At 43.0% G+C, this 19,109-nt stretch overlaps 1 protein-coding gene across 2 annotated transcripts in view; it reads left to right on the forward strand.

Moving 5' to 3' along the window:
- Window positions 1-332: 332 nt before the first annotated feature.
- The window catches only part of LOC133377777 (coiled-coil domain-containing protein 175-like), a 54,108-nt gene continuing 35,331 nt past the window's right edge, over window positions 333-19,109 (forward strand). The window contains exons 1-6 of one of the 2 annotated variants that reach the window (XM_061612438.1): window positions 333-439; window positions 5,402-5,487; window positions 7,517-7,628; window positions 11,286-11,421; window positions 12,841-13,069; window positions 16,896-17,018. In XM_061612438.1, the coding sequence (XP_061468422.1) occupies window positions 361-439; window positions 5,402-5,487; window positions 7,517-7,628; window positions 11,286-11,421; window positions 12,841-13,069; window positions 16,896-17,018 (765 nt within the window). In that variant the 5' untranslated portion in view covers window positions 333-360. Of the gene's footprint in view, window positions 440-1,611; window positions 1,617-5,401; window positions 5,488-7,516; window positions 7,629-11,285; window positions 11,422-12,840; window positions 13,070-16,895; window positions 17,019-19,109 lie in introns of those variants that run through there. The other variant, XM_061612440.1, reaches the window with a different exon arrangement.

Genomic DNA, 19,109 nt, shown 5'->3' on the forward strand with positions numbered 1-19,109 from the left:
AGAAAACAATGCCGGTCCCTGAACAGTGAGGTTGTAAATGGGCAGTAGCATGCATACCCACTCAGAGGCAAATCCTATTGTCTTCAATGAGACTTACTCCCAGGTTAGCAAGTAGCGGATTGCAACCTGAATTGTCTTCTAGCCTGGCTGGGTGAAGAGCCGCGGTACAGATAGATGAAGGCAGGCGGCTGCACAGCAAAAGCGGCTCCTCCTCGCCGCCCAGTCTCGCCCTTGCCCCTCGCCCAACAGGGGATGCGCAGCCGCTTCTAGCCTCTTCCTGGCGGTGCCGCGAGGGGCGCCCGCGCAGGCCGCATCCGGTTGCCATGGTCACCGCGCGGCCTGGCTGGGCGTTGGGCGGCGATGGATCCTCGTCCTCCGCCGTCCGCCCGCCCCAAGTCCACAGCGGCGGCGACGGCGCTGGGTCATTTGCGCGGCGTGGGTGAGCGCTTCCCTTCTTCCGCCCCGTGGTTGCTCCGCCCTTTCTTAGCTGGGGCTTGTATGTTCTTGCGCTCGGGTTAGAGTAGTGGGTCGTTTCCTCCTGGCGGGGGGAACTGACTGAGAGGAATCCCAAGTTTGGGCTTTGGGGGTGGGGGTAAAGGGCAGGTGAAGGGGCACAATGAAAGCTGTTAATCGAGCTGGGGGGGAAAGATCATCCCACGCTAGCCCTACTCAGAGTAGACCCATATAAGTTAATGGACATGACTAACAAGTTCATTAATTTCAGTGGGTCTGCTCAGAGTAGGACTTAGTTGAATACCATCCTTAGGCTGCAATCCAATACATGTCTACTCAGAAGTAAGCTCCATTGGGTTCAGTGGGACTTACTCCCAGGTAAGGATGAATGGATTGCAGCCTTAGTCCTTTTAGGGTTACTATTTTTCATGCTCTGCAGCCTTGCCTGCTGTTGTGTTTTTAAGAGCAGTCTTAACATATAAATTTAGCTGATTTAGGGTGCTTTCAGACTGTTTACACATTCTGATTTGTTTGCAGGGAGGGTCAAGACAAAATTGGCTACTTATTGAGTATTCCTTCTGATTTGTTTGTGGGGAAGTTAGATGATGTTATGTAAAGAAAGTGTTATCCCACACTTTTCGAATAGATTTTCCTGTCACTTTCCTTATTGCAAAAGTTTCCATCTTTTGGGAAGCGAGTTTGCTGCACAGGACCTCCTGATCAACTTTAATTGTGCTACCTGAATTTGTTGGACTATGATTGAATTCCTCCTGAAAATAGCAACAGCCTGGAAGCACTCTTAAGTTTTCCCCACCATTTACTTCCATGGGAGAAAAAGCTTTGTGATCATCTTGCTTGCTTGGCAACATAAAAAAGCGAATAGAATCATAGAATTGTAGAGTTGGAAGGGGACTATAAGGCCATCAAGGCCAACCTCCTGCTCAATGCAGCAATCCACCTTAAAGTATACCTGGCAAGTGGCTATCCAGCTGCCTCTTGAATGCCTCCAGTGTTGGAGAGCCCCCACCTAGTAGTGCCTGCACTTCCAGACTGTTACTATTTTCCGGCGAGATTATCTTGGTAAATTCATTGGGGTTTACCTTTTGGTAAGTCCCTAAATAACCGGGGACACATTTTCTACGTCTGTTTCATCTAGAGAGTGGGTAAGTATGGTTATTATCTTGTCCTTGTGGAGTTGGTTGATGCTACAGTTCTATGCATAGTTATCCAGTGGAACTTTCTACTGAGTAAATGCGCATTGGATTGTGTTGTACAGCTGACAGTTCAATGCTCAATTGACCTCAGAATGATTCAAGATAATTTTGACACGTCTTGGGATTCACTGTTCACATAAACAAGGTGGCTGAAATAATGCTGAAGCTACAAACTCTGAAATATCTTTTAGTATTCAGTCTTTAAAAAATCGAAACCTTAAGGAATAAGTATTTTTAACCAATCATGGTATTAAAAAAGGTACTGTAATCTATTGACAAAGCCACTGTTTCTCCAGAGCAGGTTAGATTAATGCCAGCTGTGCAAAAGCATCTTCTTCGGGTACACAGATATCATGTCTGACATGTACTGTATCCAGATTAGAGGTCTGTTTTAGGAAGAAAGAAATAGTTGCTGATGCAGCTTTAACAGATGTCAACAACTGGCAGAAGCTTTAATCATGACCAGACTGGACTTTTTTGGGAATATGTTTTAAGCCTGCTTTCAAAAGCTGGAGGCTATGAATTGTCGTTTACTTTTGTTGTATTTTCGTTTCATGAGTAAATGTCATTCAGAGTTGGAAATATGTTGACTGTTCTTAGAAAGATAATAGTAGAAAATGGAAGCTGACTCGGGAAGCTGATGGGGCTTGCAACATTTTGAACACAAATCAACCTTTTATCACCTATTATAGGTTTGATATAACCGAAGGTGCTGGGAATCATGAAATGGTGCTCTGCTGGTGGGGCCTTGGCATCTCAGGGCCAGACTAGACATTCACTTAATTATGTAGAGTGCGGCTACATATTGTTTTTCCTTAAATAATTACAGGCATGGGGGAGCCCAGTTAATGGGAAGATAGCATGTGGAGAGTAAAGAGGCAAACTTTCCTGTCCCTGTCTGATGGCTTCCCAGTAAGAACTGCCCCCCCCATGCCTGTAATTATTTAAGGAAAAACAAGATATGTAACTGCATGCTACATAATTAAGTAAATGTCTGTTTTTCCCTTTGTTCCCTGAGCAGCCTTGTAGACCGAAAAAACTACTCCTCTGATCTCTGCCAGAGCCAGTGTGGTGTAGTGGTTAAGGTGTTGGACTATGACCTGGGAGACCAGGGTTTGAATCCCCACACAGTCATGAAGCTCACTGGGTGACCTTGGGCCAGTCACTGCCTCTCAGTCTCATGAAAACCCCATTCATGGGGTTGCCATAAGTCGGAATTGACTTGAAGGCAATACACACACACACTAATCTCTGCTGTATTGCAGCGCTATCACTGCAGATGGCCAGAGGGTGCTGTTGCAGCTACCTGTCCAGCATGAATCTGCTGATGCATAGAATCTGTAAAGTTTGATCTGGTCCTTTAAAGCTGCTTACTTTGGCTTGAGTCCTTAGTTTGAGTAGACAGTCTATGCCTTCTTCTTTTTGACTGTTTGCTTGCCTCTGAGCTAACAGCCCTGATAGATAAATGTAAGGTATAAAAATGTGAGGCATTAAAATGTGTGTTGACCATAGATTTCTGACTATAAATTATAAAATGAACCATTAACAAACCCATTACAATCAGTATGGCAGGAGATGACATAATATCACAGGACAACTGTAATTCTTAGGTAGAGGTGCGTTAAAAAGGCTCTCTACAGCAAGTCCTGTTGCTATACTTCCAATCTAAGCACGTGTGCCCACAACGATCCATGAGTCATTGGTGGGAGAGAATAAACATGTAGAATTTCACTATTAAAAAGAAAAAATATCAGTTGCCAGGTGAGTCAGCTAAGCTCCTGCCGCGGGGGAATATCATATTTCCCATGCACCTGTATCATATGTATATGCACAGTACTGTAGAAAGTATGGCTGGAAAATGAGGGCACTGGCAGGAACAGAAAAGGGTGTAGGACAGTGTTGATGAAAGGACGAGGAAGTGTCCCAAGGTGGGGAACCTCTTGGGATCCATGGGCCAGGTCCTTATCAGGATCACCCTCACGGACCAGATTTGACAGGTGGATGGGGCTGCCCATCTGTCAATCACATGACAGCATTATGATGTCACATGATTGAGAAGTGGGTTGTCCCATCTGCCAAAATCCCTTTTGTGGGGTCTCTAAGAGCCTGACAGCCAGTTGGCTGATGGCTGCTTGGGAACCGCAACCCAAGGGACATTGCTAGATTCTGTCTTGAACCCTGCATTTAAAGGGCTTTTGTTGGCCGTTGCTGGGAATAAGCCTCTGCAGACAAACTTAGCAGAATTTAATTTTTGCTTGTCAGCTGGCCCATGGGTCAGAGGTTTCCCACCCCTGCGGTGGTCCTTGAGCAGGTTGTTGAGGAAGAACAGAGCAGTCTTGTGTATAGCCACTTGGACATCCAGCTGTAACAGTTACCTTCAGGTTGGGAAGCTTACAGCCCATGGATCACTGGGACGCTCCTGCTACAGAAGATGTCAGAGCAGTCACTGTGAAACCCACTTTTAGTATTAACATCTGCAAAGTTTCAGGGCATTATTTCATTTTTCAGTCTTCACCATGCCGGTAAAGGCCTGGTTCGCAAATCATGCTAAGCCAAACCGTTACTTGGTGTAAATGTGCGAAGTTAACATTTGTGGTTGGTCTGGAGAGAGCTTAACCATGAATCAAAGTTCGGATGACATGGTAAGCCAAGCCTTGGCTTAGCTCAGTGTGGCAGCAAAAAGGAAAGAGAGGAGCAAAGTGACTGCAAGTCCATACGTTCCTGCGTTCCTGCTAAACTAGGCTTTGGCTTAGTGTGACATGCAAACCAGGCCAATGTGTAATGCATAAAAGGAGGGTTCTCAAATACAACTGGCATTGTCTCTGGCCCACTTTCATTGCCAGTTAAAACAATTTTTATTCTTCCAGCTTTTTAGTGGGGACTGATGGGAGATATTTTGCCTCATGTTCCTCCTGTTGTAATGGTGTTTGGGAAGGTTTGGGGTTTTGCTGCTGTATTTTGATGAGGTAGGACCTGATCATTATTGGCTGCTTTTTAAAATTGTCTTTTACTATAAATTAGCAGATCTGAACAGGGTGATTCACGACAGATGCTGTTGGAGGTCATAGGATCGACATAAGTCGTAGTCGACTTGAAGGCACATAACAACAATGATAAATTAGCAAATTGTTTTAATTTTATTGTAGCTTTTTAAATTTTTTAATATTTTTATTCATTTTCAACATATACAAATGCACGTCCCAAAAGCGGGAAAACAAATAATCCAAATACATATGAAGGGTTAAGCATGGACAGTATCAGACTTGAGATTACATACTAAATCGATAGCTATGTCCTTTTGAGATACTAGCAAAGCAACGGAAGGGCAGCTGACCTGGAGAGACAAAAAGAAAAAGGTAAATGTAACTGGCACCAAGTGTCGGACATTATAACCTGCTCAGAGGGGATGTAAGACAATGTGCTTCCATTGTCAAGCCCCAGTCATCATTTTTAGAGCACAATCACATCAAGAGTTCCAGACACAAAGCAACCAGTTCGGAGGATTCCGATTATGTTCTGCAGTATTCACGTAATAAACAAACTCAGACCAGTCTGTTTTAGCTTTTTAAACCTACCATTTAGTGCATCTCACTGAATCACTGGTGTATCTCACTGAATCACTGATGAAGGGCAGGATAGAAATCTAAATAATAAGATGTATAATAATATATAAAACTGAAAGCTGCAAAATATTATGAAGATTTCAGATACGTTTGTGTCTCCATTTTCTTTAGAAAAACAGCTTCAAAATGAAGGGCTTGTATTCAACAAGAAAACTGTGCAGCACCTGAAAGATGTTATTAAAGCCATCAAGGAGCTGGTAATGTCAAAACTTAAGGAAGCAAAGCTTTTGGGAGCATAAATAATAGGAAAGGTTTTCTGATTACCAAACTTGGACCAGATCAAATGGGCTGCACTGGATTTATGACTGGCTATTTAGGATGTACTCAGTGGCCTCTCTACACTGTTCTGCTGCTGTCCTAGAATTTATCCTTGGGAGTGTTAATCAGAGAAAGCCTTTGCTAGGAGATCTTCAGCCTTCAAGAGCCATACCTGTACTTTGAGATTGACCCTCTGTCCCGTCCTACACCCAGAACACTTGAGCACCCAGTCTCCAGGATACTCCTGGTACCTGATGGTTTTGTGCTTGTCCCACAGAACCTGGAGTTTCCTGCTGCCGTGTGGGAAATTGGTGGTTGTGCTTCTGTCTCCAAGTCACTACTGGAAAAGTAAAGCACAGGCAGAGCAATCCGAACTCTGCCCAGATCTCCCAGCCCAGCTGGCTTCCTGCCAGCCGCCAAACATGTCAGCAGGCAGGAGGGCTACTGGTGGGATCCCCATCCATTCTGAGGACAGGGTGGGGGCTGCCCCAGCTGCCATACGTGGCAGAGCTGCGGATGTGGCCGTGGTCCCACTGCTCCATACATCCCCACCAGTAGGGTATGTGTTTATTATTATTTATTTTTTTAAACTTGTATACCACTTTTTATTTCAAAAAATCTCAAAGTGGTGTACATTTCAACAAAAATCAATATAAATATATTGAATGTATATCAATATACATTCAATACAGTTGCTAATAATGTGTTTGAGGTTTGGATTGCAGCCCAAGTCCATGTGGTGTAGGCAGGGGATAGGGTATTGGATTTAGGACTGGGGGGACCGGCTTTCGAAATCTCAGTCAGCCATGAAACTCACTGGCTGGCTATAGGCAAGTCATAGCTTCTCAGTGTGACCTACTCTACTGCACAAAATTGTGAGCATAAAACTTGAATTTATTTCTTTTTTATTTGGCAACCTCTGAGAAATGCTGGATTAGATCCAATATACTATAGCTATTATTAGGGGGTGTAAAATGTCCCCCATACTTGGAGATAATGATATCTGAAACATTTAGATGGGTTTTAACTGTATCCATAATATTAAGATACTATGTAGTAACATGAGAAACTGAATATTACAGTTTTCTGGGTGAACACAGATGTACAAAAAACAGGAGCCAGCATGTGGTTTTGTTTGGTTTTTTCGGCAACCGCAAGGTGAGCTCATCTTCCCTTCATCTTCACTCTCCAGTGACACATGTACCTGTCTCCAGAGTGGATGCTGATTACCTCACCCACTGTATCTGGAGGGCCATCTGCCTTTTTTGTTTTTGGTACTTTAAACAACAATATGACACCTGATTTTTGTTTTTAATCCCCATACTGGTTTTTTTTTTTTAAGCCTCAAAAAGCTGCTCCAGGGAGAGGTAGGGAGAGATGCCAACCAGTCCTCCTGTATCAAACGGGCAAAATTTATCTCGGCCCCCCCAGCTTACTTCTGAAGAGAAGATTGTACATCTGACTGTACCATCGTGAATTCCAGAGTTAGTGACTTCTGGTTTTATGTGTGTCTACACCAATGATGTAGTTGTTCAGGGGCTCATAGACCCTTCCTTTTTTGGAGCAGGGTCCCTATATCTCCAGCATCCTGTGAGCCAATCAACATGAAAGGGGAGTGTGTTAGCCACTGAGAAGAGTCTTCTAGCATGCTTCATTGTCCTTTCCTGCGGATTGGAGACAATCAGAGTGAAAGGAGATGAGTCAGCTTGTCAGTAGTTAACACTCTCTTTCATGCTTATTGGCTCCTAGGGACGTCTGTTGTTGTGGGAAAATGCATTAACAAGGATTTCATTCTCAACTCAGCAGCAAAAAAAAAGAGGGAGGGGCGTGGCTGTGACTATCATAAAGGGACCCCGCACTTTAATTTGCCACTACACTGCTGGACTACACTCTCACAGGAATTAGTGAACTAGTGGAGTTGTATCTCATTGAATTTTGTTCTTTGGTCATGTATCTGTTAATTTCTAGGAAGAGGAAAGAAAACTTACTATTGAACTGTGGGAAGAAGAGACCATAAAAAACAGTAATCTCCGTGTCCAAATCAAAGGATTCCCAGAGCTTGTCATGAAAGAGTTTAAAGGTATTTCAAAGTTAACATCTTCCATGATATAGTAGCATGTAGTGGAGAGAAGGAAATATTATGAATTTACAGTCTCTGTGACCATTTCTTTCGAGCAAGTTTGATTGAATTTACAGCATTTAGTGGCAGAATTTGAACTTTGCACCAGAGAAAATGAGATACCTTTTTTTAAGAGAGTTGGAACAGAATAATAATAATAATAATAATAATAATAATAAGTAGTAGTAGTAGTAGTAGTAACATGTGTTTTAAAGAAAAAAGAGAAAACAACTTTGTCTATACACGGACATATATATAAAAGGTTGGAATATTATGGTATATTATTTATTTACTTTCCCCTCCCTTCTCCCCATAGTTAAAGTGGGTTCTTTTGATTAAGAAACAGCGTACATAAAATGGTAAAACCAATACATATTAGGAGTTCTGGTGTTAAAGAACTGCATATTTCTGGATTCCTGATACTGTCATTAGCAAATGCAAATAGGTCACATAATTATTTTATCAGCTGGAGGTCTGTCGCAAAAAGTTCTCTCCTCATTAGATTTTTAATCAGCTTGTTTTAAAAACGCATCCTGTTAACGATCACAAAGGATGATCAAGAGAAGGTTGGGATGCCAGTGAAGGGGGCATGCAACCTACATTATAACTACATAAATTGTGAAGGTTTTCCCAGTGTATGGACTGTAATCCCTGTGGGATCCTTGAAGAGGAGGGGTAGACCAAGAGTCCCTGACTGCTGCAGCGCCGGTAACCTCAGGCTGGAGAGGCAATGGAGGGAGCAGTCCTGGAAAAGCCATTGCATTGGCTTTAAGTAGGGAGAAGACAAGTGCATGGAGAAAACCTCTCAGAGCTTTTAGCCATGTTTATACATGTTCTAAATATTTTCAAATGTTTTTCAAAATATGTTTTTATTTGGTTTTAAATTTTCCTCTTTTAACGTTTTGATGTTTGTCACTCTGGGCTCCTTTGGGAGGAAGGGCGGGATCAAATTTAATAAATAAATAATGATGCCTCTGTGTTCATAGGCAGTATGCCAGCGAATACCAGCTGCTGGAAAGCAAAGGGCAGAAGAGGACTTTTGTCTTCATCATATGCTGCTTGTGGCCTTCCTGGAGTTTGCCACTGTAAGAAATAGGAAGCTGGAGTGGATTGGGGTGGACCTCAGGCCCTGGGACCAGAGGTGACCCTCGAGGCCTCTTTCTCACTGGCCCCACTTTGTGACCTGAGTGTTATTGCCTGGCTTCAAAGGGCCCTTGAATTCTGACAATGCCTTTTGGTTGCCTGGATGGAGGATTGAAAGGGGAGTGTGTGTAGAAACCTGCCTGCTGTAGAAAGGTAACATTTACACTTGTTGCTCCACCTCTACTTTTGCCTCTGCCTGCCACTGACATGTGGCCCTTGGAAGGTTGCCTAGAAGTGAATGTGGCCCTTGGGCTGAAAAAGGCTTGCTGCCCCTGGATTAGATGGACATTTGGTCTGACCCAGCAAAGCTTTCCTAATGTTCTAGGTGGGCCTGGGGCTTGTAGGGGTTGGCAGGTGGAGAAGAAGTGTTGTAAAGAGGATGGGAGCCAGACAGACATAACAGGAAACCCAGCAAGTTTAGACACAGGGTGCAATTTCATAACATTTGCAGTCTTGTCTTGGCCCACTGAGAGTTGCCTGTATTGGGCTCAGTTGACTGAGTCTTGTCTGAGCATAAGGACAGAAGACGAATTGGTGGGTGGGAGAAGATTGAGTCAGCTGGAGAAGAGGCTGCACAGGTAGAGAGCCTCTGTCCAGGTGTAAGGTCTGCCAGACTCTGGATAGCTTCCAGGAGCAGTAGATGAAGGACCACCTCTCCCATTATCTGCTCTCCTGTGCAACAAGATCAGAAAGGGAGGCCCTGCTGATGTTTCCCTCAATAGTTGTGGCCTGTTGTGCGATGACACAACACAGGGCCTTCTCCGTTAGGGTGTTAGGGTTATGGAACTCCCTCCCACTGGAGGTACGTTTGTCCCCTTCTCAGATGTCTTTTCAGTGCTGAGTTGAAGATGTATCTGTAGGTTGGTTAATTGACTAATGGAATTATGGTTTGTTGAAATCTGCTGAAACTTTGTTATGTTAGTACTGGTTTTATGTTTTTTAATGTTCATGTTTTGGTATGTTGTTTTTTATTGGCATGTTGTATACCTTCCTGGGAACTTCAGGGTTGAAAGCGGTTTAAAAACGTAATGAAAAATAATAATAGCAATGACTTGCTCTGGTCTTCCCCAACCTGAGGTCCTCTTGTTGCTTTGAACTGCATGTCCTATCAGCCTCAGCCAGCATGGACAACATTTAGGGATGATGGGAGTTGTAGTCCACAACATCTGGAGGATATTGGGTTGGGGACTTGCTGTAATGAGCTGTGGAGGACTGTCACATCACCCCCCTGCCAGCATTCCACTGGTAGCAGAGGGAAATGTGGTTTCCCTTTTATTTGTTTGTTTGTTTGTTTATATTGTTGTTGTTGTTGTTGTTAGATTTATATCCCACCCTTCCTCCCAGTAGGAGCCCAGGACGGTTATTTTCTTCCACTACCCTTTATAACAAAGCTGCTATTAGGGCTCTGCTGTATTTTCCCCAGCCCTTGCTATAAGCATCCAGGTTTCTAGTCAAGCCTCAATCGCCCTGTGTATCTTTATGACTCTCAGAGATAACAGTCCTGGGTTGGTCCTCTGTAACCTGCTACATTTACTTTCTCAGGTACTTTGCTGCCACCATGGATACTGCTTCCCCCTTTTTATGTTTTTCCACCCTTGTATTCTTATAATAGCTGGCCAAGAACCAGACAGGTTTTAAAAGAACAAATAGTTTATTTGTTTAACAGATGTTTCTTAAGTAAGATTGTTTATGTTTCAAGTACTCAAGCATGTGGTTTCTAAATATGTTCCTTACTTATACAGTTCCAACAGTCATTACGGTATTGTCAATTAATACTAACCTGCCTGTATAACCCTCTGCAACCCTCACACCCACCTTCCAGCCCTCTCCCTCCAAACGTCAAACCCTCTCCCTCTCCAACTTCAATCCCTGTCCAATACATCAGCCATTCCACATTTACCCAGCCAATCATGCACAGCATTCACCAACATTCCATACTCTCAACCCCCCCTTCCCAACTCTCACTACTTACCATAGTCTATTAAAACCTCACTACCATAAACACTGAAATAAATCCACAGCAGTTATTTACACAGAAATATGGAACATAACAAGGAGAATCTGGAGGCAGGTCCGAAAGACTGCTCCAAGACCCAACCCTCAACGAAGAGTAGGCAAGGCTTAATGAGGCAATGCTCTGGCCTGGGACCTTGCTGTCCTATGACTTCTGTAGATTTTAGGCAGGTTTCTTGATGCCTCAGGGAAAGTGCAGAGGCCTAGAAGTTAGAGTGTGGATTCACTGAGGGCCCAAACTGCTCACTCAAGTTAGTTAGTCTGAATTCAGGGTCTGTATCCAGAAGAGCACCTATGAACTGCACCTCTTTAAAAAGGAGTGACCAGGTCTCTTGGAATGTGTGAAATTCCTCATGCTGCCTCTGTGGGGTGAGCTGCTACACAAGGCCTCCCGTGCATGACAGAAGCACTGCACAGGGATTTTAATGACATATCAAGTTTCTCTTACATTTTTTGTTCTAGAACTTGTGGCTGCTGCCCATCGCTACCGATTTCATAAGTTAAGTGATATTGAGACTTCCATAAATGAAATCACCACTGCAGTAGAATCGACATATTCAAAGCAGACTGTCTCCGAAGAGCAAAACTTATCACTGTGGTAGGCATGATTTGTTCAGCTAAAATCATATAGTCGGGAAAGAACCCAGTAAACTGTCCAGCCTGGCATCCTGCCCCAAGAAGACAACATGGCCTGCTCCCAAACCATCCCTGATAGGTGTCTTGAAAACCCTGAAGAAAGGAGATTCCACAACATGGCTAGATAACCATTACAGAACTGACGTTAATAAACTCCCTTCCAAGGTTGGTAAGAGTAAGAAAGGATTCTGCTGACCTAGCCTCCTTGGAAGAGAGCCAGTGTAGTGTAGTGGTTAAGGTGTTGGACTAAGACCTGGGAGACCAGGGTTCGAATCCCCACACAGCCACAAAGCTCACTGGGTGACCTTGGGCCAGTCACTGCCTCTCAGCCTCGAAGGAAGGCAATGGTAAACCCCCTTTGAATACCACTCACCATGAAAACCCTATTCATAGGGTCGCCCATAAGTCAGAATCGGCAGTCCATTTCCAGCCCCCTTGGAACTTGGGGACCCTGAGTCATAAAGTACTGGAAGGGGAGGGAGTAAGAAGTAAAATCTGCAGCAAGCCAACTCAAATTCTGCACCAAGAGAAGCTGAATTGAGTGCTGTATTAATCATGCAAAATTAAGCAAGTTTGCTTATACTGAAAAATGTATTGTGCTTCTCTTTATCATAGGGGGAGGAAACCTACTTTCAAACTAAATTTGCGGTTGCCTAAAAACCAGATGTTGGGGTTATGAAAGCTAAGCTTCTGGGGATGCTGGTTTTGGAAGCCCATACCAACTTTGGTGCAGATTGTGCAATCACAGAATTACACAGGCCTAATAGTGAGCCTACACTGTGTGTTTTTTGGCGGGGGGAGTGTCACGTGGTAGAGATGCTATAATTTTCACCAAATTCAGACTTCAATATGAGCTTCAGGAGCTCATAGAGTTCACCCCAAAAGGAGAAGTGAGCTTTTCAAGCCCAGAACTTCTTCATTGGCAGTGAACACTCAAAGGTCGCATATCTGTATCCAAGACACAGGTGGTGTTTGCGCAGATCAAAGAGTATGTATGTATATATGTTTTTATTAAATTTCATATGGTGGTAACCAGGAGTCTCTCATCTCTGAAAGCTTCAGTGAACAGTTAAGAGTGAGCCAGAGTTTGGTATCGATGTGCCCGCAATAGATCTAAATCCTCATGCAACATTATCAGGATGTTCACAGTTCAGAGTGTTGGCATAATTTTCTGTCTGGAAGTGTAAACCTGTGTTGGCATGTGTAACTTTTGGGTATGCTACAAGGCACAAGGGAAACCCAGTAAGACACTCTTGGCTGGGTTGCATAGCGAAAGGTAAAGTTGTAACAAGATGATGTTAGACTTGTACATTTGTGCTATTTGCAGTCACTGGAAAGTAAATGTTATGTCTCGGCACCTCCCATGTCATTCTTTTGGCAGCAAGGAGGAAGGAGAGTTGTGGGTCAAGCACGAAGAAGAAGTTGAATTGCTGAATGAGCAGTTGGCAGCAAAACATAAGGTCAACATTGAGATTAATGAACTTCACAATATGAAAAAACATGAGGAGGAAGAAATTGTCTGGCAAGAGAGCATCATCCGAGAAGTGAAGTACATCATGGCTACCGAGGCTGCTGATTTTAGAGCAAAGAAAGACTTGCTAGATATGCAGGTATATTTTTGGGAGCTGCACTTCATTATGTGGGCGCTGCCTTAGTCAGACACTATCAGACCTCCAGGCCATCTAGCCCCAGTAGTGTGCAGCCCTCCACAGAGTCAGACAGGTACCTAAGATTCCTTAAATAGGCAATACCATGGCAATTGAACGCAAGGCCCCATACACGGAAACCATCTGCTCTGCCATGGGGCTACAACATTACCGTGTAGGCATTCTTCTTCAAGATTATGTCATTATGTGGCTTTGGTGCCGCTATGCCATAAAACCTAGCCTATCTACCTGCTAAATGATAAACAGAGTACGGGCAGAGTTCTTCCCCTGATCAGCGGCTAATCTTTAACAGGCTGTATGTTTTGAATTGAATAAGGGTTGAAGGGACTGGCAGCTAATTACTCTAGAAGTTTAATCAGTCAGTGATTAGGCTGAAAAGTTTCTGAGGCCTGCAGGTGTGAATGGTTAGTTTCTGGTTTAATGTGTAAAGCTGTCCCAGGGATTTGCCCTAAGGTTTCTTGGTAGCCCAGTTCTAAAACCTCTTTAATATTTGGGTAGTGTTCTCCAGGTCAAAATGAATGGAACATGGTTTCCTCCTCCCCGGTTGTATTTAAGACAGAAAGGACCTTAGAGATAGAGAGTTACTTAAAAATGAGAGGATACGCCCATAGCCTGCTTTGACATTGAAAGAATTGCCTAGATCAGACCAAGGGTCCATCTAGTCCAGGATTTCATTTTCTAGCAATGCCCAGACTGATGCGTGAGGGAAGCTCACAAAGAGAATAGGATGATGCAATAAGCCAGCCCCTGTCCTTTCTCCCAGTATCTCCCCGGAATGCTGCTTCTAAATATTAGACTTGTACTTTTGACCATTTTGGCTAACAGCAATTGATAGCAAAAAAAGCCCAGAGTGGCTCCTTAAAGACTAACAAATTTATTATGGCGGAAGCTGTCATGGACTCCAGTCACCATTTCTTGTCACTTACAGCTCCCATTTAAAACCACTCAGACATTGTCTTCAATGATCTATATCAGTGGTTCCCAAACTTTTCCCCCCACAGACCACTTGAAAACTGCTGAGGTCTTGGCAGACCACATAATGATTATCTTTTTATTTATGTATTTATTTTAAATATTTCTATCCCGTCCTTCTACCCTACAATAGGGCACTCAGGGTGGCTCACAATAAAATCATAAACAATAAAAAACAAAAAAAACATTAAAATAGATAAAAATAGAATTGTAGAGTTGGAAGGGGCCTATAAGGCCATCGAGTCCAATCCCTTGCTCAATGTAGGATTGCAAATTAAAGCATACTCGACAGATGGCTGTCTAGCTGCCTCTTGAAGGCCTCCAGTGTTGGAGAGCCCACCTGCCTAGGTCATGGGTTACATTGTCATAGCACTCTAACAGGAGGTTTTTCCCGATGTTAAGTTGAAATCTGGCTTCCTGTAACTTGATCCCATTATTCCGTGTCCTGCACCCTGGGACAATCGAGAAGAGATCCTGGCCCTCCTCTGTGTGACAACCTTTCATGTACTTGAAGAGTGCTATCATATCTCCCCTCAGTCTTCTCCAGGCTAAACATGCCCAGTTCTTTCAGTTTCTCCTCATAGGGCTTTGTTTCCAGTCCCCTGATCATCCTCGTTCCCCTCTTGTGAACCTGTTCCAGTTTGCCTGTATCCTTCTTAAAAGTGTGGTGTCCAGAACTGGATGCAGTACTCAAGATGAGGCCTAACCAGTGCTGAATTGAGGGGAACCAATACTTCATGCAATATATGTTTTTGTGATTTTATTATTGCCATATATGTATTTTACCTTATGCTGTTTACCGCCCTGAGAGCTATTTGCTAAGGGCGGTATATAAATGCAACCAAATAAATAAATAAATCTAAATAAATTTGGAAACTATACGTCTAATGCAGCCTAAAATAGCATTTGCCTTTTTTGCAGCCACATCACACTGCTGCCTCATGTTCAGCTTCTGATCAACAACAACCCCAAGATCCTTCTCACATGTAGTATTGCTGAGCAAAGTATTCCCCATTTTATAACTCTGCATTTGGTTTCTTTTTCCTACGTGTAGAACTTTGCACTTATCCCTGTTAAATTTCATTCTGTTGTTTTCAGCCCAGTGCTCCAGCCTATCAAGATCCTTTTGAATTTCGTTTCTGTCTTCCACGGTATTAGCTAGCCCTCCCAATTTTGTATCATCTGCAAATTTGATAAGCATTCCCTGTACCTCCCCAATCACTAATGAAAATATTGAAGAGCACTGGGCCTAGGACCAAGCGCTGCAGTACCCCGCTTATTACCTTCCTCTAATTTGAGAAGGAACCACTGATAAGCACTCTTTGAGTATCATTCTGTAGCCAACTGTGGATCCACCTGATAGTTATTCCATCCAGCCCACATTTAGCTAGCTTGCTAATCAGACTATCATGGGGCACTTTGTTAAAATCTTTGCTGAAAAGATATATTGTGTCCACAGCATTCCCACAGTCTACCAGGGAGGTTACCCAATCAAAAAATGAGATAAGATTAGTCTGGCAGGATTTTTTCTTGATAAATCCATATTGGCTTCTAGTAATCTCTGCCTTGTTTTCAAGACGCTTAGAGATTGATCGCTTTATAATCTGCTCCAGAATTTTCCTGGAGGTCCATGTTAGGCTGACTGGTCTGTAGTTCCCAGGTTCCTCCTTTATGCCCTTTTTGCACATAGGGACAACATTAGCCCCCCTCCAACCATCCGGCACTTCACCCATCTTCCATGATTTCGCAAACACAATAGACAGTGGTTCCGAGAGTTCTTCAGCCAGTCCTTCAATACTCTAGGATGCAGTTCATCAGGCCCTGGAGATTTGACCTCGTTCAAAGTGATTAGGTGTTCCTTGACCATTTGTCTATCAATCTCAACCTGCAATCCTGCTCCTTCACGTTTCTCAGGAGGGTCATAGACCCTCTTTTGGGGGAAGACTGAGCCAAAGTCAGGAATTGAGCCCTTCGCCTTTCCTTTGTCATCTGTTATCATTTTGCCATCCAATACATAAAATACAGTTAAGAAATGTAGGGGAGTGACATTAAAAGGGACTAAAGAGGTAAAAAATGCTGCCTGTTACAGCAATTATAATGCGCTGTGCTAGATGCTGTATTGTTTTTTATTGTACATGTATTGCTTCTTTTATTTCTTATTTTTTACTTCATAGTATTACAGTTTGCATTCCATAGAATTCAAGTTGTAATATAGTAAAATACAATATGAGAAGTAAAAGAAGCAATAAAAGACCATTAAAGATCAATACGAATATTTAATGTGGACATGATATGAACCACCTGACTGAAATCTACCAACCACCACCACCTATATACACCTACATCTCAGGATAACACCATGCATCTGATGAAGTGGAGTGTAATCCATGAAATCTTATAATAAATTTGTTTGTCTTCAAGGAGCCTCATGACTTTTTGTTGATTTTGCTGCAAGAGCCATAATATGGCTACCCCTCTGGAAGTCATTCATATAAAGCTATCTTTCATTAATTTATCCAACTTCTTTTTTAAGTACGCTGATAGTCATTGCGACATGGCAGTGAACAGCATTTTGCAGCTAATTTTTTTAAAAAAAACACGATCAAATGATAGAAAACCTCTGAGTGTTAATAAATCAACAGTAAGCTGGCTCACTTTGGCTGAGAATAGCATCTTACAAAGAAAGAGGCATGCAAAAATTAGGTGGAAGCAGTAAGGAAGAAATGTGTGCCTTATCAGGTGTTACACAATATACTGAGAGTTATTTTGGTCATGTTAAAATTGTTTATGACTGTAGATTGCAGATGTCAGAAAGAGACTTGAGGCCAAGAAGCCTGAAGTTGAAGATAAGAGGGAAGAATATGAAGCATTGCATAACATGTTAAGAGATCTTCAGAAGCAAATTGCAGAGTATAACCAGGTAAAAGAAGTGGTGTCTTTGGGTAATGAGCTCCTTAATTCAGATACTCATGAGAAAAGAATAGAAATTTAGTTAATTGACAAAATGGGAGACAGAGCAAAGAAATGAGAGCTGCTTTCGTACAGCACAAAATGAATTGGGGGGGCTGCACAGGAGCAGAGTATGGTGGATTGCACCCCAGTAAATGAGGAACTGAGCACCTAATATCACTGTGGGTTTTGTGCATAGGACTGCCATCTCCTTGCAACCTTTATGCTGGACATAGCCCTTTAAATCTCAGTTTAAAGTTGGGAGAGAAAGAAGCCCCAGAGTTTCTTGCTTCATCCCTGCAGAGGCCTGTTGTCCAGATCTTGCTTCCCCTGCTGCAGCAAGCAGGACTCCAGGTGTTGGATCACAAGGTTGCAAGGGGACAGGGAGGAGGACCAATGGCCGGCTTGCCTCCTGCTTTTGCTGGAGATTTCAAGGGCTACGTACAGTGCAGCCAAGATGCAGGGTGACCACTAGGGAAGTTGGAGAATTCCTAGAGAAACAGAAATTGCTGATGCTTGGTTGTTCATCCCATGTCTGGATCAGAAACATACAGTCAGTGTTCATTGTTGCTGTTGCTTTCAGCCCACAAGCAATACGTAATTGATTATGTTCCCCTCCCATTTATATTGTAGTTCCTTTGCACTGAAATGAATGGGGTAGAATGATGTAATTTATGTAAGCTACATAATTAACCAGTGTGGTGTAGTGGTTAAGGTGTTGGACTACGACCTGGGAGACCAGGGTTCGAATCCCCACATAGCCATGGAGCTCACTGGGTATCCTTGGGCCAGTCACTGCCTCTCAGCCTCATGAAAACCGTATTCATAGGGTCGCCATAAGTCGGAATCGACTTGAAGGCAGTACATTTACATTTTTACATAATTAACAGTGGACGGTGAAATGAATAATATAGGTTTTGGAGGAGGACAAACTGCAGTGGTGTTGGAGAATTTTTGTATTTCTCCTTTGGGTTCTTTTGCTGGGGGTCCTTGAATAAATTTTTGAAGACACAGGCTTGCAGCAAAAAGGTAGGCCTTTATTGGATGACAAGTGTACACTTGGTCAGTCTTCCTCTTAGTGAGTGGAGAACTGCAACTTGGCACTGTTTGCTTGGGGTTTTTATACATTTCAGGACAAAGACTTCAGCATCTACCAATCAGGATTTAACACATCAGAATGACATAGACACGATAGTATTACACAGGCATTTTGCATAGCTACATTGTACTTTAACACATCAGAATGACATAGACATGACAGTATTACACATCAGAATGACACAGACATGACAGTATTACACAGGCATTTTGCATAGGCATTGCATAGGTACTGTACTTCTCTGCATCGTGTTCTAGTGAATTTGATGTTCTAATGAATTTGGCAGTGTTCAGTACTTCACATGAAAGTACATTTTCACAGTGAGCTAAGCATTTTAGTTAATGCAATCCTTTCTGCGTCTTGGAGAGTACAGGGATGTTCAGTGTTATCAATTGTTCAGAGTACAAATAGTTCCAAACAAACCAGCATGGTCAGGGGTGATAGCTCCAAAGAGAAAAAGATCTGGTTTCCTACTAAACTATTAAAATGTTATGAACCTTTATAGCTTTATAAAAGAATACATTTTGCTTATTGTTTATGTATATTGAATTCCCCATTAGCTATACATGTATGTATATATAAAATTCCCCATCAGTGGAACAGAAATAGTGTTGCATGAGACAAAAGCACAGCGGAACAGAACCGAACAGAACAAGAGCCCTGCTGGATCAGGCCAGTGGCCCATCTTGTCCAGCATCCTGTCCTCACAGTAGCCAACCAGATGCCCAAGGGAAGCTGGCAAGCAGGACCTGAACGCAAGAGCACTCTCCCCTCCTGCGGTTTCCAGCAAGTGGTATTCGGATGCATCCTGCCTCTGATTAGGGAGGCAGAGCATAGCCATCATGGCTAGTGACCAAATGATGCCTTCTTACATCCCTAGTGGCCACCCAATCTACTCTTGAACACAGTGTACTCAAAGTTGTGGGAATCTGCTCCTCTATTCAGCAAGCCACTTTCCTGTTG

This window comes from Rhineura floridana, chromosome 2, assembly GCF_030035675.1.
Source record: "Rhineura floridana isolate rRhiFlo1 chromosome 2, rRhiFlo1.hap2, whole genome shotgun sequence".
Lineage (NCBI taxonomy): Eukaryota > Metazoa > Chordata > Lepidosauria > Squamata > Rhineuridae > Rhineura > Rhineura floridana.